This window comes from Typopeltis vanoorti, chromosome 2 (genome assembly GCF_054136105.1).
Source record: "Typopeltis vanoorti isolate ZY-2024b chromosome 2, IOZ_Tvanoo_1.0, whole genome shotgun sequence".
NCBI classification, from domain to species: domain Eukaryota; kingdom Metazoa; phylum Arthropoda; class Arachnida; order Uropygi; family Thelyphonidae; genus Typopeltis; species Typopeltis vanoorti.
In genome coordinates, this window is record NC_143550.1 from 70820335 (window position 1) to 70843146 (window position 22812).

The following is a 22812-nucleotide window of genomic DNA, read 5'->3' on the forward strand; positions in this document are numbered from 1 at the left end:
CTGGATGAAAATCAACATTTAAAGAAAGGAAATTTAAAAAAAAAAGTTCCGAATGGGTAGTGGCATTGTGAGAGATTGGTGGGGAGATTTTAGAAAACATCAGAAAGAGAAGATTCTAAGTTAGAATTGGTATGTGTGCAAATGTTAACCCTTTCAGGACAGGGAGGAGTACAAACAAAGTTTTTAGGTATTAAAATGAACTTTATTAGGTATCTATTTAACATAAAACATCATCATTATGTAGGAAAAAATTGTAGGTTTTATAGAATTTCATGGGACACGTGTCCCAAGGACGTAAAAGGTTGCAAATAAATTAAAACTACTAACATTTATGTATTGGCTTCAACTACGTTTTACTAAACATAACAGTACATAAATCAACAAAAACAACAATCGACGTAAGAAAGATAAACACTGTAATTGTAAATAAATAAAAATGAGCAAATAAAGTCTTTTAGTTATGGTATTCAGCAAAGCAATTTCTGTCATTTGTATAGCATAGGTGAACGTTACATGTAGTGCAAGTGTTATTAGTGCGATTTTTCAATTTTACTTTTAGCGCAGTTTACACATCTTTTACGTGTATACACTTTCACCATGGGATGTGAAGGCATGGAATGTTTCAGAAGTATACATTTTGTACTTGTCACCGTCGTAGGTATGGCCCTCTTCCTCGAAGAGAAATTGCTAATCAAAGATCGCGCTGTAACCTGTTGGTACTCGAGGCAGGATAGTAAAGGGTCCCAGCACGTTTATTTTCGTGAAACTTGTGTAAATGATATAGGCATTATTGACAACCATATCCAGAAGATCAAAAAATAGATGGGGGGGGTAGTACTTTATCTTTGATTTACGATCCAATTCATAGCACACCTTGCACTGATCCATAAGGTCGACACCACCCATGTTTTTGTTGTACTTTTATGACAATTTCAGTACACTTTATGTCAGTCTTTTCAGCAGATCCTGCTTTTCGCCGCTTTACAGTGGACGAAAGTATAGGTGATATAAAGGTTGTCAAAAGATGTACCGACTTGTTGTCCGTTTTTTATGTACAATATACCATCGAAACTTTCGGTATAAATATCTCCCTGATTCATACATTTATCTGATGGCGCAGATTTCGGAAGGTGCTTTTGGTTAGGACAAACAGTCCCACATGTGCCTTGGTGTTTCGTTTTTTCAACTCGTATTGCAGCATGGGTGAGTTAAAAAAGTTATCGAAGTATACCTCACAACCTGAGCATTCAGTGGCTTTTGTTAGCTCTAGCACTACCAATTTGCCGAACCCATATTCAGTTTCTGATGATTTTTTTTCCCATATATAGATCGAATTCAAACAAATAGCCCATTTTAGCATCAGTTCTGCACCACATTTTGAAACCCCATCTTATAGGTTTATTTCTGATATACTGTTTCATAATATTGTGTCCCTTGAATTTTATCATATGCTCATCGGTGGATTGTGTTTTGGTGTTAGTCATCACTTTTTGAAAAGAACTGTTCAGATGATCTATTACAGTCCTGATTTTATATGCTCTGTCATAGTTAGTGCTATTTCTATCTGGTTGGTCTTCATTGTTGTCAAAGTGTACGTTTTTGTGGATATTTTCATACCTATTTCTAGGCATTACATTTGTAATGTATGGAACGCCCATATCTGGATCAGTAGACCAGTAATCTCTCAATGATGGCAAAACATAATAACCCATTACCAAATGCATACCAAGATAGGCTTTCGTTTCATCATCATCATCATTGACTGTTTATTGTGTTCCATTCTGCTCAGCATACTGTATAGATTCAACTCTTATTTTTCTAACTAAATCTTCGAAGTTAGTAGTAAAATAAAAAATTTCAGTGGACATCAATAACGAATCTTCATCTCTGTCTCCGCAAATCTGAACTTCTCCGAAGATATAATCATCATCAGGAAAGCTATTTGGTACTTATGTATTTTTTTTCCATATGAATGTAGGGCGACTTACTTGTGGTCTATTTTCTGTTGCTGATAACTCCAACGTGTTTTGTGCTGGGTTTTCAGTTTCAGCCATAGAAACCCCTGCATCCACATCCTGATGTGGATGCAGGGGTTTCTATGGTCTTCCTCATCGAGTTCTAGCACATCTTCATCATCGCTATTTTCTGCTACTAAACACTGCAAAATTTCGTTATCTTTCAGTTCAAACTGCCTACAAACTCCCTTTTCTCGACATGTCTGTAATGATAAAAAGACAAATAAAATATAAAAGCGGGTAAAATAAATAAAAAAAAAAAAACACCAATTACAACAACGAGTAATTTACTTGTAAAATGCGCCCCTTTAGTCCACAGGAACAATGGTATCCCTTTGTTTTTACTAGTTTTTATGGAATATTATTTCAAAATTTTATTGAAAAACATAATAATACTATTATTTACTTACCATCAAATGAAAATATTACACTATAAGCATATACCAAACAATATTCTATGCAAAAACACTTATGGAAAGTTCTGAATAACACTGCGCTCTGATGTACGATTTGCCTTGAAACTTTTTTTTGACAGGTGGCACTGACATAGGGTTTCCAGTAATAAAATTATCAAAAATACGTTCCAGATCATGCATTTGCTGGAAAAAAATATTGACATTATTTTGGTTTACGTACACAATCAAGATTTTATGTGGTGACACATGTCCCATGGTCGTGAAAGGGTTAAGAAATGCCACTGTTTAAGAGAAAAAGATTAGCATATCATTTGGAAAATTGAGATGATCAGTTCTTAAAATAGCTGAAATTTGATTTTCTCTAAGGAGAAATTGTTTGGACTTTGCAGGTTGAAGGTGTAAATGAGTATTATTTAAAGTTTTACCCTCAAAAAGAAGAGGATCTTCATTCTGTTTGACATAACTCTGAACACATCACTTACTATTGCATGCTCTAAGAAATTGCAGAAGTAATTCAGGTCTTTGTCCTGGAGTCGAAACTTTTTTACTGAGTGAAACTTTTTGTGCTATTGTAGATGCATTTCATCACCCAATGTGATGAAATGCATCTACTACTTAGTGGTTCCTGATACCACTGAGCTTTTGTCTTTCCTCTGAGAATGTGGGTTTAAATCCTGCTTTGTACATGGATGTTTGTAAATGTGTCTGTAAGTGGAAGATGAATTTCATCATCCAATATGAGACCATTGCTTTGCTTATCAGAGGCCTAAAGTGGCTTAAGAGGTTCCTTATTTAGAGCAAATTTTCTAATTATCTAAAAAAACAAATTAAAAAAAGTTAGTCCATTCACAATACAAGTGTACTGTAGGCTTACAACCTTTTGTGGGTGGTGAGTTCCATAAAAAAAAAAAAAAAAAAAAAAAAAAAAAAGTATAATTATCTTTTCCTCTGTTCTAGATGATCAATCATGTTTTGCTACCTCATATTTTGACTGTTACAAACTCCAGACAATTAATCTGTTAAAAGAAGGGGTATGCAAAGAAGTTCTAGATGAGATACATCCAAATATAGAAATATCTGAATGGTAAGTAACAGAATAATCTTTTTTTAAAATTCTTTTTTCATTGGGGCGATTTATAATTGTCACATCTGCTGTATATTAATGTTAGAACTTGTATAAGGATGAGGAAGTCATTGTCGTCATCATCATCATGCTTTTCAAGGATTTAGACCTAGAGTGGCCTGTTCTGGCCTTAGAAGTCATCGTTGAATCTCTTTAGAGGTTCATAGAGGTTAATACTTGTTTTGGTAATCTGTTTTCATTTTTTTTTTTTTTTTCAATGTGTTCTATACATTTATGTTTCTTTATTTTCTATTACTGATTCCTGGTTTAATTCTTTCTTAATTTCTTCATTTCAGCTGTTATTAATCTTTGTCTTTCTGTTTTATTGTCCAGATTTCACTTCCATACAATAGGACTGGTAGTTCTAATGTATGGAATAAATCTAAGGTTTAAATCTAGTTGACTACACCTGTTATTTTTAAATATTCTGCAATTTTTAGGTTTATGTCTTTTACATTTTCATATATAATCATACATCCTAGGTAGTTAAATGAATTTGCCTGTTCTAAAATCTTATCTGTTACTATTTTAGTTTTAATTGGATCTTGTGCTTTAACCACCTTACTGGCTGTGGATCAAATAAGCATTCTCATACGCTTCGTAACCATCATATATTTCAATGTAATGTCAATAGTATTACAATTTTAATATGCACTTCGCATCCATGGTAACTTGGACGCATATATACATCCTGGCCGGTATTGTGGTTAAAGGCCATCACTTTTGATTTTTCTGTTGATATTATCATTTCATAATCTTTGGCTATTTATTTTAAATTTAAAATATCATTCTGTAAGTTATCTTCAGAATTTGTAATTATTTGATCATTAGCAAAAAGGAGAGTGTTTAAGTTCACAGTAGGAGAAAGTTTAATACCTCGATGGAAATTTTTATTCTACTTCATTATTATTTCATGCAAATAAATATTAAAAAGAGTTGCTGAAAGAGTCCCTGTTGGACTCCTTGATTTATCTCTCTCGGATATGATAGTTCATAATTTAATCTTATTTGTATTAGATTATTTTCATATATACTTATGATAGCTTTTAATATATTTGAGATTTGTCTTTCTTTTAATATGTTAAACAAAATACTTCTTTTAACTTTATCAAATGCTTTTTCAAAGTCAATAAATGTAATATGTGTTTCTAAATTGTATTCTCCTTTTCTCTTTTAATTTTAGACAACAGGCCAGGTCTATACATGATCTTTCTTTTTCTAAATCCATTTTGTATTTCTAAGATAGTCTTCGGAATATTTTGTTAGTTTATTATTTAAAATTCTGCTATTTTATAACAGGAATTTAGAATACTTTTATAATTTTTATAGTCATTTCTGCTACCTTATTTTTAAAAATAGGAATCATTATTGCTTTTTTTTTCATTCTATTGGCAGGTTACATGTTGAATATATTTTATTTAAAAATAGTAATAGTATTTCTTTAAACCTTTTTCTTCATATTTATAATTCTGAACCTAACTTATCTTCTCCAGGTGATTTTCCATTTCCTGTTTCTTTCAGACTGATTTCTAATTCTTCTTTAGTTATTTTATTTTCATTAAATGTTTGTCAGTTATCTTTTTAAAATATTTATCTATCCACAATTCTGTATAGAAATTCCTCTAACTTCAATTCGGTGTTTAATTTTACGCTTTCTCTAGCATCTGTACTGAAATGTTTCAAAATCTTACATATATATATGTGTATGTATGTAAGATTTGTTTCCAATTTAGAACATAATTTTATATATATACACACACACATATATACACTAGGGGCTCTGTCCCCCCCCCCCCCATGTTCCGGACTGGTAGGCCGGTTCTCCTTGAATTCTGATGACTCGACACTAAGGGTAGCCCCTGAGTGTTGAGGCTTCAAAGGGGGAGAGGGGAGTGGTTCTGGCACCTACAGCACCTAACCACCCCGAGTTCCGGGACTGGTAGGCCAGTTCTCCTTGAATTCTGATGACTCGAATTTTGAAAACGCAAAGGGGGAGGGTTCTCGTGAAAACTGACAACAAACAATGACAATATAGTTTTCATTAATTACTGCATAAGTGGTTAGTTGCAAGATAAGAAAAGAAAGAGAGTTGTCGGCTATATTCAGTAGTTGCTATATCATATAATTATGGAAAATAGTTTCTTAAAATCTTAAAATTTGCAATCTTGTTAAGATTCAGATTGCTCATAAACATACTTCTGTTGTGTCCTGAATAATCAAAATATAAGTGGGACAAAACATTAATTTATTCAGGAATAACTATCTTTGATTGTAGGTAGTGAATGTGGTGTTTTGACAATGAACGCCGTGTATATTTGTATAAATAACACTAAGATAGAAGTGAAGAAATATTTAATATGAAAAATATGTGAGACTTAACCTGTTTTGCAGGAAGTCTAATAGAGAAATTTATTTAGGATATTCATTTATTTAAAGTAATTTGTTCATGTATTATAAGAAAGCAAAGTGTATAAGCTAGGGTCCAAGGGTCACATTTTAGCCCTCCAGAATAATGTATGGCCAGAGGGAAAGTGAAGTTTTATGAAATGGAAGCTAGAACGCTTTCTAAGAAAACATGCCATGCGCACGTGGAGGTGTGCTGAATGCGATAAACAACGTGGCGAAGTGCGCGAATCTCTGAGATTGAAGCGGGCAATATAAACGCCAATTCCCCCCCCACACACACACACACACAAGGCTTTTTGTTCCTGTTTCCTGATCTCATGGACGTTGGCTCTCGGTCTCCGCCAGCGGAGAAGATTCTAGACTGGCCGTAGAAGTTATGAGTTGTCTGCCATAGCGTGCAAGTTAGGGCTAGCTATTTCCTCAGATCAGGATAGCTATGCTATATCATGCAACGGTAAACCAGATGTGTGCCTGCGATACTGGTGAAAGTCCTGGCCGTGCAGCTATCGTATGTGACCGGAGAATTGTAGACCTTAAAGGAGCCTTGATGTCCAGATGAGGCTGAAGAAAGAACTTAAAGTCATTCCAGGAACGGTAATGCAGATTGTCATATTCTGATTTCCAGTTGAAAATTTGTGTGTGAATTCTATAGGATATTTTGTGTAATTTACATATTGTAAAGAACTTTAGGAACTATCCCTATTTTGGCATTGACCTGTCCCTGTTTGAGAAATGTCTCCCTAGAAGGGATTTGTATAAGAGATGATTGTGATATGTTGTGAGATATAACTAGTGACCACGTGAGTGATAAAAGATAGGCTACATAAGCTAGAAGTTTGTTAAATTATATATAGAAGTGGTCCAAGTAATTTGTTCTTGTATTGTAATGTTAATATTGAAATTGAGATCTTGCTAGCGACACGATATAGTTAACCAAGCATTTATATTTTCTCATGTATAATTTCTTGATTTAATAAATATGTTTCATAGCACTTGCCTGAGTCCAGCTTGTTATATGAATTCAAATAGCCACTCATAAAATTATCATCGAACCTAGCGGGAGGGACCCACGAGTATAAGTTAATATTTCGAGCCACAACTGCATGCAAAGATAAAGACGATAGGAATTAGTTTATTTATTGTTGGAAGTTTAATACTGTGTATCACCCTGAGAGGGTCACCTTGGATAAGAGTCTCGTCTATCCTCAGTATTGGCTGGTGCAGTTAAAATATAAATTACCAGGTGAACTGTCTCAGAGGATATGATTAATGGCAGCGTCCCATACTTGGATAAAGCCCTAATCATTAAATAAATTACACGTGACTAAAATTAAGAGCGGCCTAACTTTAGCTTGTTTAAAGAAAGGGAAAATTTGTATGAGTGAGTAGGGTATACATAACTAACCAGATTAGATAAAGAATATGCAACGCATATAGAGGATAGGCACATAACACTTCTTCAGAGTCAAACACATACTGAAAGCCTATTTTTCAAAAATAATGAACTCCTAAGAAGCTTGAATGTTACTTCTCACTATTCTACTAGCAGATATTTGTAAGTTAGACACTGCTCAAAGGATATTGTCATCAAGCTGATTAATGATGTTCACTCAAGCTTTTTATCTTGTATGTCATTCTGTATAGAAATGAAAGAATAAAAACAAAAGCCATTGTTTTTGTTTTGTTTCTTTTTATTTATGTCATGCGGATGGCATATTTGCAATTTGAGCATAACTTCAATTAACTTTTTATTCTTTTCTGGCCCACATCACTATTCATATAAATTAAAAATGTCAAGAAATTATATTCTTGGTTTCATCCTCTATCCAAGTATAAGCAAACAAAAGTTTGCATGTGAAGTCACTTAACAACTGGGCTTTGTGTATATAGAGTTAATGACTTCACATCATTTGCCTTAGTATGACATAATGCATGACATAATGCAATCCACATATCCTTGCAGATATGTATAATGCTATGCATTATAGGAAGGGCCACTACCGAAACTGGTTTTGATTGTTATTGAGACCTCATCAATGGGAACTAGATGCAGAAGCGATACCAGGGTTGAAGTAATGCAGAAATCATATTTCCATATACGAGTATCCAAAAGGTGTTATTACGCCTTATTAATAAACTACTCTGGATTAGAGAGAGAGAGATTTGGAAGTTTTTTCACTTGGTTATACTATAAATAAAGATGACAAGAAATTATATTCTTTTGTTTCATCCTTTATCCAAATTTGAGCATGAAGTCACTTCACGACACTGGTCTACTTGTATATAGAGGCTAATGACTCCACATCAATTGCCTTAGTATCCCATAATGCTGTGAAGTCATGAAGTGACTCCAAGCACAAACTGTTGTTTGCTTACACTTGGATAAAGAATGAAACCAAGAATATAATTTCTTGGCATCTTTAATTTGTAGTTTAACCAAGTGAAAATACTTTCAACATCATTATTCAGCATATTTTATTGAATACACTGAAAAAAAGAAAAACAATGAATTACCATTCCTTTTTGACAACTTGATATTCTGTAAACCAGAACATTGACATCTCATACTGATTTACAGAAAACTTAATTGTGTTAATAATTCTATATTAGCTCTCAGACCATTACATTCTCAAAAACTAGAAATAATCAACACATTAATTCACAGGTGATTAATCTATTTTATTTTATTTTTTCTTTTTCATTTGCACTTACAACAAGAGTTAATATTAGAACATACTTTTACGAACTTTGTGTGTTTAGGATTAAATTCATGTCAGAGGTTTTATCAAGTGAAAACAGCACTGGAAAAGAATCAAAACCAATTTTTAATGCTTCCAGTATTTTGTCTGTCACAGAGATATCTTCAGGGAATACATATAAAATTGTAACACACACACACACACATAAGCAACAAAACAAAATGAAACTCAGTAGAACAAGTGTAGTCATTACTGGGTAGAGTTAATATTTCCCATGTTTTTGAAAGTTTAATGCATCTATATTTAAATAAACACAGTCAAACCCCGATTTAGTGACAGTTACGTTCCATATACTTTACATAACATGAATTTTACGTGAGTTGGATAGGCCACTCCACCTTTTTAATCACACCCTAAATCATACTTGTTAATATAATATGGTTTGGGAACTAACTATTTCTGTTAGTTTCATTCACAGGATGCACACACAAATTAAACTTAAATATCTAATTATTAATGCAAAGTGATATAATACAGTACAGAGTAGATAAAATTAAATGTTTGATTTGGGCATCCGACATTCCTCAAATTACAAGAGATGACTTAACAGAGAATCAGCCATTACTGGTCATAAAGAATTGAGAATTGTTGTGATATTTTGATGTTATGTCTTCCCATGTCTGAATCATCGTTAAGTTTGGCGAGAATGCACATTAGGATTTGGTCCTCAGTCCACTTAGTGAGCTTTTTTCACATCATAAATAACATCAGAACACTTTTTTTTTGTCATTATGGTAGACTTTAAGGAGGTAGTTGCCTGCACATTTTGTTTATATAAGCAGCATCCTTCAACTGTATTAGCTACTGGTGGTGAAAGACAAACACATATTGATATAAAAGTTTACCATTGGCTTTATATTAACAATGACATTTTGACTTATCATTATTATTAGACACCTCCAGGGAGTCCAAAGATTCATCGAGGGACGGCACCTGCTCTACAACTCTGCCTCTGCCACACAATCCACCAACCGACTGCAACTACACCACACCATCTACCTCTGCCCATGTCCACCAGTATTTCCAAGGACAATCGCAAACATCCATGCCCAGGGCAGGATTCAAATCCGCAGCCTTTGGGCTGGAGAGCGGATATGCTAACCACTCGGCCAGCCTGGCTGGCCAAGTGGTTAGCGTATATATGGATATAGTATGGACTCCACTGTGGATAGTACATCAATAGCCACAGTGGAGTCAAAAAAAGGAAGAAAGTGGAAAAGCAAGAATAATGATTTTTATTTGCAAATCAATTTTAAAAAGTAAAAATAACACGGTACAAATACTGGAATGAGAACATTCTTGAACTAAGATTACAGAGAAGATGTGGCATCCTGACTAGTAATTGGCAGCTATGCTCCAGGGGGAGGAAGATAACAAAGCCTTCTATTCAGATTTACTAAAAATAAAAGGTAAACCCAAATGATTATCTAATAAAGGGAGATTTCAATTCAGAGCAGATAATATTTCACTTGGTACAAATATGGGAACAAATGGTGACTACATGCAATAGAAATGGATACATACTTAGAGATTTCTCCCTGTAAAAACAAATTTCTAGTACTTTTTCAAGCATAAAGATCACCATAAATTCAGTTGGGAAACAAGAAACCTAAAAAGTTTAATGGACTATAATGGCTAGTAGAAAAACAGTGTGATACTAGATCAGGTATTAGATGCAGAAATAGAATCAGATCATTATCTATTACAAGGAAAATTAAGTATACCCCCAAGATGGTTTAAATTAACCAAATCAATGCAAAGAAAAATCCCAGAGAATCTTTTAGAATTCAATTCTTGGATGAAAATAAAGATAGTTAATACTTCATTTATTTTTTGAAGAAAAAAAAACAACTAGAACATATATATAAATGAAAATGATGATATAGAGATAGAATTGAATAATTTAAAATCCATATAATAAATGCAGGAACATTTATTGTTCCTGCATTTATTATATTTATCGATTATTATTTATTGACTTGGTTTTTGGCAACGTTCAAGCAATAATCAGAGACAAGAAAAATACATACAAACATTGGATAAATTTATAGACGCAAAAGAACAATTACAAAAAAAATAATAATAATAATAATAAATAAATAAATAAAACGCATGCTGGAAAAAAAATAGAGAAACATGGATCACTTCACAACAAAACTGAAAAGAGGTCTTAAGATCTTATAATAAAGAGACCAAATACATCCAAAATTCTAAGAAATGTGAATAAGGAGATAAAAGTGAAAATTGAAATAAAGAAAAAATATGGCTGAACCCCTTCTAAAATTTATGACAAGATAGCATTTCTTCATTTTAATTTCCTTACTAACTACACAATGGAAGAAATAAGATTACAATAAATCCAACAAGCAATAGGGCAAAGTAAATCAGGGAATAAAATTGAACTTGAGTGGAATGGAATGGAATCATTGGCAGGCAAAAATTTTTGTTCATCAAATGACATTAAAAAATATTTAGCAATATCTGACAGCAAGGAAAAATCCCATAAAATAAGGCTGTTTATATATCCAGATGATAAGTGCAACTGTGAAAACTATAGAAATATCTCGTAGACAGGCCTATACGTTGGTTTTGCATTATTAAAACACTTAAGGAATTGAACAACGTAGTTAAGGATATAAATTAAATTAAACTTTAATAAATATTTTCCGATATTTCGGCAACGTCACGTTGCCATTTTCTAAAGGAACTTACAAAAAAAGTTACGTGCACGTAGGCACTACAACACAGAAACTGGGAATGAAGAGATGAAGCTATTGTTCTCCTAACAGTCCTGATGGTACTCTCTAGCGGGCTAAGTAGGTGTTCTTGGCCGTTGGGCTGAAGGTCTGCTGATGTAGGCCTCCCAAATTTGGGGCAGTTGCATACAACCAAATTTGTTGAGGTTTGGAGAATTTCTTAGGACTGAGGCTGATTCCATAAAGAGTCTTTCAAATTCGTATTTGCTACGGTGTATCACTGTAGCTTTCTTCCACCGTATTCTGTGGCGTGTATCCAGAGCATGGTCCGCAAGTCCAGAATGACTGTATTTGTGAAAACGGATGTAGTCCTTGTGTTCCGAAATTCTGATATTCGCTGTCCTGCCTGTTTGGCCAAAGTAAGACAGTTTACAACTGCAAGGGACCTGGTAAACACCAGGTAGGTCTAGGGGAAGTGGTTGGTCTTTAGTGGAGCGGATAAGGGATGCCAATTTTCTGTAAGGTTTGTAACAGGAGGTCAGGTCATGTTTTTTTAAGATCTTGGTAATCTTTTCCGAGGTGCCTTGGATGTAGGGAATGGTGATGGATTTAGAGTAATCCTTGTTGTGGAGGTGGGGAGGGGATCTGTGGTTTGTAGGTTCTAATATTTTTTTGATTTTTTTTGGGGGGGGGGGGGGTAGCCATTGGCTGAGAAAGTGTTGAGGATGTGATTTAGTTCAGTGTTTAAGGCCAAGTCGTTTGAACAGATTAGTTTAGCCCTGTTGTGTAGTGTTTTCACTACTCCATATTGTTGTGAGGGGGGGGGGATTGTTGGTGAATGTATCTGCCTGTATGGGTGGGTTTTCTGTAAACTGAGTTTGCTATTTGGCCACATGGCTCTGAAACACTTCTCTCCTTCTTAACACACTTAAACAACCAACACCCCAGAATCAAATTCTCTCTGGAAAAAGAGGAAAACAACAGCCTCCCTTTCCTAGACACACTAGTCACCCGCCAGCCTAACGGAACCTTGGTTTTCTCAGTTTACAGAAAACCCACCCATACAGGCAGATACATTCACCAACAATCCCCTCCCCCCACAACAATATGGAGTAGTGAAAACACTATACAACAGGGCTAAACTAATCTGTTCAAACGACTTGCCCCTAAACACTGAACTAAATCACATCCTCAACACTTTCTCAGCCAATGGCTACCCCCCCCCCCAAAAAAAAAATCCAAAAAATGTTAGAACCTACAAACCACAGATCCCCCCCCCCCTCCACAACAAGGATTACTCTAAATCCATCACCATTCCCTACATCCGAGGCACCTCAGAAAAGATTACCAAGATCTTAAAAAAACATGGCCTGTTACAAACCTTACAGAAAATTAGCATCCCTTATCTGCTCCACTAAAGACCAACCACTTCCCCTAGACCTACCTGGTGTTTACCAGTCCCTTGCAGTTGTAAATTGTCTTACTTTGGCCAAACAGGCAGGACAGCGAATATCAGAATTTCGGAACACAAGGACTACATCCGTTTTCACAAATACAGTCATTCTGGGCTTGCGGACCATGCTCTGGATACACGCCACAGAATACGGTGAAAGAAAGCTACAGTGATACACCGTAGCAAATACGAATTTGAAAGACTCTTTATGGAATTAGCCTCAGCCCTAAGAAATTCTCCAAACCTCAACAAATTTGGTTGTATGCGACTGTCCCAAATTTGGGAGGCCTACATCAGCAGACCTTCAGCCCAACGGCCAAGAACACCTACTTAGCCCGCTAGAGGGCACTATCAGGACTGTTAGGAGAACAATAGCTTCATCTCTTCATTCCCAGTTTCTGTGTTGTAGTGCCTACGTGCACGTAACTTTTTTTGTAAGTTCCTTTAGAAGATGGCAACGTGACGTTGCCGAAATATCGGAAAATATTTATTAAAGTTTAATTTAATTTATATCCTTAACTACGTTGTTCAATTCCTTAAGTTTTAATAATATAGAAATATCTGTTTGGCATCCATTGCCTGCATAATAAATAAGTATTACCACATTTTCTGCAACTAAAAATTTGAAAGATGTTAGGACAAATGTATTTAATTAGATTCTATGTTTGGTGCTACGATAGGACTTTGTGTTGGTTGCATGTATATGCACTATAGTGTCTGTGGTATGGGAGGACTTTTTCATATGTAAAGACATTTTCATTCCAGTCATCTTTAATTACATTAATTGTCATTAAACAGTACTTGGACTGTGAATGTCTGTACTGTATTATTTAGTGATACAATAAAAGTACTTGCTTTTTCTTCCATCTGCAGTATGGTGTCTGTTGGGGATGGGATATAATCATAACACTAAATAGGTATATAGGCCTGTGTGTGTGTGTGTGTGTGTGTGTGTGTGTGTGTGTGTGTGTGTGTGTGTGTGTGTGTGTGTGTGTGTGTGTGTGTGTGTGTGCATGCTTTTCCACAACTTTATCCATTCTCGTCTTCTACTATGTTTTCCATCCATTTTAGATTTCTTTGAGACTTGAAAGTAATATTAGTTTCCTTACGTCAATTTGCTTTCTCTGAAAAATGTCCGGTTAGAATGTTTTTCATTGTATAGGAACATGTTCAGTTCACTCTTCTAAAAGAATAAATAGAGTGAAAATTCATGTATTCCTGGACAAAAATGGATCCTTCTATGTATTATGAGAACAGGACTGCATCTAGTCATGTCTAGCAAAATACTAGGGTGTGTATATATACATACATGTATATGGGATATTTGTTATTGATAAGATAGAATTCTCGAACAAGTTGATAATTATGACAGTGATCAGAAATTATATATATATATTACTGTGTAAAACATGTGCACTGATCATTAGTGAATAAAAGAAAACTCTTAGCTAAAAATAGAAATAAATATAAATAAGCACAACAAATTGGACAAAATGATTTGCTGCTCCATCAACTCGCACATATTCTTGCCATGCCAAGATGAATCATCCAATCAGCATACTTCATTGGATAAGCCCCTTCCTATAGTCATTTAGTGAGCTACCAATATATAGGAACATGTTCAGTTCACTCTTCTAAAAGAATAAATATAGTGAAAATTCATGTATTCCTGGACAAAAATGGATCCTTCTATGTATTATAAGAACAGGACTGCATCTAGTTATGTCTAGCAAAATACTAGTGTATGTATATAGGATATTTGTTATTGATAAGATAGAATTCTCGAACAGGTGGATAATTATGATGACAGTGATCAGAAATTATGTATATATATTACTGTGTAAAACGTGTACACTGATCATTAGTAAATAAAAGAAAACTCTTAGCAAACAAATAAAAATAGAAATAAATACAAATAAGCACAACAAATTGGACAAAATGATTTGCTGCTCCATCAACTCGCACATATTCTTGCCATGCCAAGATGAATCACCCAATCAGCATACTTCATTGGATAAGCCCCTTCCTATAGTCATTTAGTGAGCTACCAATATATACAGCTACTTATTATCGGTTGAAGTTATATTTCACATTTTATTATATTTATTTATTTTTAATTTTTCCCCTATCGTGAATGTGAATATTCATGCCTAAAAGTTATAGAATCATGTAATTGGCTCCAACCCATCAACTTACTGGACACACATATAATTATTAGCACAACTGCCTCTCATTAAAGTATTCCAGTTCACCTTGTTAGATCATGAATGGAGACTTTATTCACAAAAGAGTCGCTCATACAGGATCTAACAGGATGTGCTTAACTGGATGAACATGCTTGCCCTTTTAGCAGTCAAACTTAAATTGATCAAGAAAAAATATCGTGTTGACATGGAAAGAATAAGATAAAAGACGAAGTATTAAGTCTGAGGTTTTATGCAATCTAAAACGATGTAATAGAAATAATGTATTTTGAATATATATGAAAACTTAACCATTTAGAATTAAAACTGTGCAGGCAAGAAGGTTAACACACTGCCAACGAAAGGTCAAAGGTTGCAGAAACACTATGGTTATGATGCGACGACCGAGGCTGAAGAATTCGTGGAAGACGTTCAGGGCATGAAAATACAGGCCTCCGTAAGGTGGCAGAATGACATCACCCAGGCAGAACGAATAGAGGGGCTCCCATGTGGGAGATTCGAAGTCGAAAAGAGGGCACTGAGAAATGAAATAAATATGACAGCACAGGTCTGAATACTCCCCCCCCCTTTATTTCTCTGTTCTGGCTTTCTTATCGTGCTAAGGTAGCGATGTCGAGTCTCTATGTTCCCGTAGCTGACTAGCATAAGTTCCGGCAAGGCGATGCACCAGACAACGGCAGATCCAAATCGTGGGCCATCTGCGGGAGCAAGCCGATGTTAGATAACAAAGACGAGTGCCAGATTCATATTGTGCACGTGATTCCCACGTGGCAGCGAGTTGTAACAACAGTGAAATTCCACTAGAAGCGACGGATGAAAAGATCTCAATGCAGACCGTGCAGTGTAGATAAGTACTGTGAATTTCTTATTACATTGTTTAGATATTTGTGAATGGAAGAAATTTAGATCCTTTCTGAAGGGAAGTGAACTTTGATGACTTAATATAGTCAGGGACACTCGTAAATCTCATTGGACTGTTTGTCTGAGAATCCTAGTATTGTGTGATTGCAGCAGTTATTGTAATGGAATTGATATTAGAAATCATATGATCTAAGAACCTGAATAATGTTTTGTGCCAAATACGCACCAGATAATATGTGATAAATGTAGTATTTGCTTAAATGATTCTTTAATGTAACAATGATTTGTATATTTAAAGTGAGAGAGTTGTGCATGAAATTCTAAACAATTCTTTATCTTAGTATTGCCATTAACATTGTGCTTTTCTTTGTAATCTTTAGTTGTAAAATAAACAAATTTTCTAATTTATGCATATATGTATTCTGAGCATGTTGACTAACTTCACCACTCATAAAAATATCAAACCTATGCATGCAGCGAATACCCAAAGAAAATTAAGAGTAAAGGGCTACGACTGCAATGCTAAGGTATCCACAGCTTCATGATCTAATTTAATATTATTGATGACACTTAATCTCTGTGAACTTTCCCTAGGATAAGATATTTCTATCCTTAGACTTAGGCTGGCGCAGCAATTAATCAAACAAATTTGCCTGAGTTCAAAAAGGGGATGTTTCACAGGATTCAAGTTAGTAGATAACCTTTGAGGCCCTATAGAGTGAATGAATTAGATAAATTACAGACAATGAACACATAACAACCTGTTCTTTCTCTTCCTTTTATTTTGTCAATTCTTATATTTATGCCTTTTAGTAATCTAAATATATCAATGAAATATAGGATTCTCCTTATTGTTTTCTAATCTAATATATCCTGAAACAAATGCATTCCTTTTCCCATCATCACTATCTACACAGGTTTGATAATAATCAAAGGACCTCTGTTGCAATATGTGGCACTTCTACCGATATGCAAATAGGGTGGGTGGTCAAGAGGAGACATCTCGTATCACCATAAGATTGCCATCTGTCAGAGAGGATTCTTCTCACCCCAACATGAACATGTTAAATATACTCTAATTATACTCACAAAAGAACAGGCTCAAGTGGATGTCATTATACTTTTATTTATTACAAGTTGTTTGTATATTCTGCACTAATGCTTAAGTTTGTTAAACCTGTTGAAGTTCACAGAGGCAGGTATAGAGCCTATGGAATACAGCTAATCTAACAGGCTTTGTTCATATTTCTAATTTTCTCTGCAGAAAGAAAATAAAATCGAAGAAACTTCATGCAATAATTCCAGTTACTTTATATATGCCATTTCAAGAGAGAGAACTTTTTTTTGTTGTTGGTGGAATTAGTTTGAAATGTTCTTCTACCTACTTCAGAGCTCTCATATATGGGCTGCACTTTTCATCACCAAGAGAATTAAACCAAGAACCAGTAATAGAAAAAATTAAAAAATATAAACATAAATGGGTGGAACGCGTTCAAAGAATGAAAACAGAAAGATTACCAAAACAAGCCTTAAAGTACAAGCCATTAGGAAAAAGAAAACCAGGACGTCCTCTTAAACGATTCAACGATGACTTCTAAGGCTGGAACAGGCCATGCTAAGGCTAAATCCTTGATACGATGATGATGACTTTTCATCACAAATTTAATTTTTAAGGATTTCTCTGTGGCCTCTGAAGAGAGCCGAACTTGAAAATGATGCCATGTGAGAGAAACCCTAAATCAAAGAAATAATAAATGGAAGAAATACTAATTCTCGGTAGATCATGTCTTTTGAGTAGTGCCACATGTAGTATCAGTTTTTTTGGAAGTTGTAGTTCTGCAAACAGGAGTCTCTTTAGCTCAGTTGGTTTCAACAAAGCCAAGCCACTTGGCTGGAAAGACCTGCATTTAAATCCTATCTCTGATGTGAAAAACCTTTATTGTGGCTTTTCAATTAAAGATGAGTTTGTTAGTCTCATATGGAGGTGTTTTTTTCTCCTAGAAACTCAGGCTGTTCATCCCTCAAAACAGTCAAACAGACCCAGTTAGAACACATATTTGCAGACTTCGTCTTTGTACTCAGTTTGGCTTTTCTGCTGTAATGTAATATACAAATAATTTTATTTCCTTAATAAATTTTTAAAAAAGACAAGCCTTTTTAGAAACTTACTTTCTTTTTATTACGACTAAAAAAAATGCCTAAATTATAATATAATATGTAACGTCTATAACATGTCTAATTTATAACATAGAATATCTATAATAATTTTACAGGGGCTAAACAAATATGACTATACTAAGTCTTTATAAATGTTGATGTTAAGAATTAATTTCACTTTAAGGATTAAATATGCATAAAATTATAATTGTCTTATGAACACGGGCTACTTTTTAACTAGTGCTCTTTATAACTGACGGCAGATATCGAAAATAAGTATATTATTCATATTCCAGTTCCCATTAATGAATAGTTATAGAGATCATTGAGCACTGATTGTAGAAGATTTTAAGACTTGGGATGTTTGAGAACTGCAAGTTTTGTCTCAGACAAGCAGGAGGAATACAGCATTACAATAACTGGACCATGGATAGAATTTAAGGTCATTGAGAGATGGTCATTTATGTACAGGAGATGTAGCATTGTCTTGGGATACTGATGTGTTGGCTGAGAATTCTTGAGGGTGGGGAAGAGAAAGCCATTCACCATGACATCCAATGAATGAACCAAAGAGAAAACTTGTTACCCAATTCCTGAGAGCAGAATGTTGACCACAGAATGGCAGTTTTGCAAAACTCTCTCCATGCTAAATCTGACCAAATGCTTGTAAATGGTCAGATCAGTGGCAAACTTTTCCATGATAGGTGCAACATCCACCTTTGGACAAAGGCGGATGATGCAGACTAGGGTTTAGCATTTTCAAGGAGGATAAAGGAGACAGGATGGGAAGTGGGGTGCTGCTGATGATAGTAGATGAATTGTGCCAACAAGAGTGGGAGTCAGCCAGACTGAAGGCAGTTCTTTTGAGGTAATCTGGTGTGAGATTGAGGGCAACAGGACCAAGTATAAAACTGGTTGCTGCTATAGGCCGTGGGGGGGGGCACCAGGGATGACATAGAAGATGTGCATCAGCAGATTGGTACAATAAGTACAAATTATTATGTGGGATTTCAACTTTGGAGACATACTGGAAGGAGGAAAGATCACATGGCAGGAAGGAAATGTAATTTATACGCTTACTAAGAGATAATTACTTGAAGCAGCATGTGATATAGGGGACTCAGGATATGAGAGGGTTGGATCCAGTTATAAGATCAGTAGACTTCTCCATATCTAAGTTGGCTACGATGCCTCCAATTGGGAAGAGTGATCATGATGTCTTGACTTGGGAGGTAGAAGAAATGTGGAAATTTAGTTAAGAGATGTATGGAAGTACAAGGTGATTATGACAAGCTTAGGAGGAAATTTTGAGCAGTGCCGTGGCATAAAGATCTGCAACAGAAGGATATTCACAGTGGATGGGATATCTGAAGTATTTAGAGGAAGCAATATCAGACTGGTATACCCTAAGGTCAAGAGGGTAAATTATGTAGGAGTTAGATGAATGAGTAACATCATTAATTATGAGCTGCAAAAAAAAAAAAAGGAAAATGTTGCTTAGGGGTATTCATGGAGAAAGGTGACAAGAAAGCTCATGAATAGTACAAGGATCAGGTAAGAGAGGTGATCAGCATGGTATTTTAAGCCAAAATCAGATTATGAGAAGAAATTGGCTGGAAAGGAAATCCCAAGGAGTTCTTTTGTTATATAGCAAATAGGAGGAACAATGAGTACGGAAGGATAACTTATATGAGTACCAATGATATAAGGGTAATAGTTGAGCTACTGAGACTTTACAAGAATATGTCATCCAAGTGAGGATATTGCTGGGCTGATGTGAGAACTGAGGTTGATAAATTGGAGATACTTAGTATTGGATGATCACAATGCAAATACAACTGTTTAATTAGGTGAAATATCAGCTCATGTTTCATGAGAACATGCCAGGGAACTGGTGATGCCTTTGACTAGGCTGTTTAATTCAAGTCTCAGCCCTGGCAAAGTCTCAAGGGAGTGAAAATAAGGCTAAATAATTCCTTTGCATAAAGGAGGATTTAAGTCTATGATAGCAATAGTCAGCATTTCAGGAGTTGGTAAAAATAATGTAAAAGTTGGAATGGGTGGATAAGAATATGATACTCTACAAGGAGCAGCATGGCTTTGCGAAGGGCCAATCATGTCTTAGTAATTTACTATCATTTTTATAATAGCAACAGCTAAGTTTGATAAAGGAAATAGCTACATGATGATATTGCTGGATTCCACAAAGTTGTTTGAAGGATACCATATGAACTCTGTTATGCCAACTTAAACAAATGGGAATGGATATGAAACTGGTGATATTAATAAAAAGTTGGCTACCGAAAAGTATATAGAGAGACAGAATCCAGGAGAAAGCATATGAATGGTGGTGTGCTGCAAGGCTCTGTGCTTGGACCATTGTTGTTTAATTTGTACATAAACAATATAGGAAATAATCAGTTTATTGATAAGGCAAAATTTGGCAGAGTAATAGTTAATCAGGACAATGTGGAGAGTTTGCAGGATGATTTAAATAGGCTGTTAGTATGGGCAACAAATAATGGGTGTCAATTTAATGTGGAGAAATGTAAAGTTATGTATTTTGCGATAAATAGATTAGCTGTATACCACATTGATGGATCTGTACTCCAGAAAATAGATAAAATTAAGGATTTGAGGATGATAGTAGACAGAGTAAGTTTAGAAAGCATATTGCTAAGGTTGTCAAGGTAGTGTTGTGTCGTTTCCTATCCTTATGTGCCCTTTCTTATCTCTATTACAACTATATATATATTATAACTCTTATTTCTATCCTACACTAATTATTTCCAGGTTAATCCTTTCTTATCAATAACGTTATTTGCCGAATCCCTGATAAAAGTGAAGCTGTTGTTCTGTGAGACAAAGAAATGCAAATGGCAGATGCCTATTTCTTTTTCTCAGCACTGGTTCTATCTCCCTTTTCAAATTCAGAGAAAATTTATTTGTTTACGCTGCGCCACCCTGAATCCTAGGATATACTAAACATGTAAGACCAAGGAGTTAGAACACGGTCAGCATTCACTCTTCTTAGCTATAAATTTACAACTTGCAGTCATGACCTTATATTATACAATTTCCCGCCCTTTTGTGGTTCGTTATATTTTATGAGCAAGTGCAGTAGAATCTAAGTACAGGCAAGACAACATTCACATTAAAACAAAACATTTTTATTACAGGTAGAATACATATATTACACTTAGAAGCACTGAGTTATTCATTCAACTAAATTTTATATACAGCATTAGCACTCTTACATACAGTTAATTATCCCATTTCATGAATTTCTATCTGAGAAACATAAATACTAACAATCACTTAGTCTCAATTTCCTACTCTAATCAATTAAATTTTACTCTTAATACTTATCAAATTCCATTCATGATTCTCTTTAACAATCCTATTCAAATTTTACATATATCTCAGACCTAATTAAGAACGTTTGTAATTCACTCTCTTTCAAGATACATTTATGAGACACTATCATATTTCCTTCTAAATCTATCAGCAGCAGTTCAAAGAGTCTCTCTTAGCACACACATTAAAATCTTCTCATTCAATTCATTAGTTAGTAGACATAAAGTTTTCACCTTACCAATTTGCTGGTATGCTACTTTGGCCACTTCATTTTTTCGTCAGACAACTACCTTATATGACCGCTTTACTTCACACTTCCTCGGGATTTTCTATACGAGTTCCCTCTATACTTCATACTGGAATTATTCTGTAGTTTTTCACTATCATGATCTGCTGGGCTTTTATTTCCGACTGGTAAGTTCCCTTGGTCATTTGGTCGTAACTTCCTCGAACAAAGGAAACCCATGTGGGGCTTACCATACCAGCCGGACTTCCAAGGCACAAGAATACAGCAGCAGAAAAACGTCTAAAAGCCTGATTTGCAGTGTTACATCTCCTTTTAAACACCACGGCTTTTCTCTCTTTCGTCATTGATGTGTACATCATGCTTTCACTATGTGTCTCAGAAGTAAGCTGTTTCACATTTAGGATATTATTTCTCACCCAGCAAATGGTTAGTTATTTACATAGTATTATAGACTAAGCAACTATATAATAATAATACAATGAAATTTCACATTACTAAATAAGATAAGATATAAAAACTAAATTACGATTTCTGTACAAGTGCTTCTTTATTTCTGATAAACCATTATTTTCCTCAAGAGAGTGAGAATGATGTTAAGTCCGAGTGAAACGTGATTTTCTTTAATATTTTGTTTCACTCCGACTTAACAGTAGCTCATAGAATTACTTGGCTATTGAAGACCACACTAATAAGTAGAGACAAGGAGTTGTTATTCGTCTTTATATGACCTTGATACAGCCATCTGGATTACTATACTCAGGTCTGGTTACCTGGGTTTCTTGGGGACGAGGAAGCCACAGAGGTGAGTGGCCTGTGGAATACTCCCTATGTGGTAGATTGAAGGGGTGCAGGTTACAGAAGTTAATTGATAGGCAAAAAAGAGGCGATATAATAGAAACATTTAAATTACTTCAAGTTTTATAGGATTGGTGCAGAGAAGTATTTTAGCACCTGGCTAGAGGGTGCTTGACAAGAGATCGTCCCCTGGAAATGGGGTAAGAGTGCAGTTAGCAAGGGTTTGAGGACCATATTTTTCACTTGGAGAATAGTGAATGAATGGAATAGGTTGTCAGTTGTAAATGCTTTGTCTGTTATTGGATTCAATGAAGGTATCACAG

General features: G+C 34.9%; 1 protein-coding gene across 4 annotated transcripts in view; it reads left to right on the forward strand.

The window, feature by feature from the left end:
* Positions 1-22812, forward strand: part of LOC150109158 (F-box only protein 44-like) — a 59437-nt gene that overhangs the window by 27245 nt on the left and 9380 nt on the right. For all 4 annotated transcript variants that reach the window (XM_090411784.1, XM_090411794.1, XM_090411802.1 and 1 more), the window contains exon 3: positions 3389-3515. In XM_090411784.1, coding sequence (XP_090267910.1) covers positions 3389-3515 — 127 coding nt within the window. The remainder of the gene's footprint in view (positions 1-3388; positions 3516-22812) is intronic.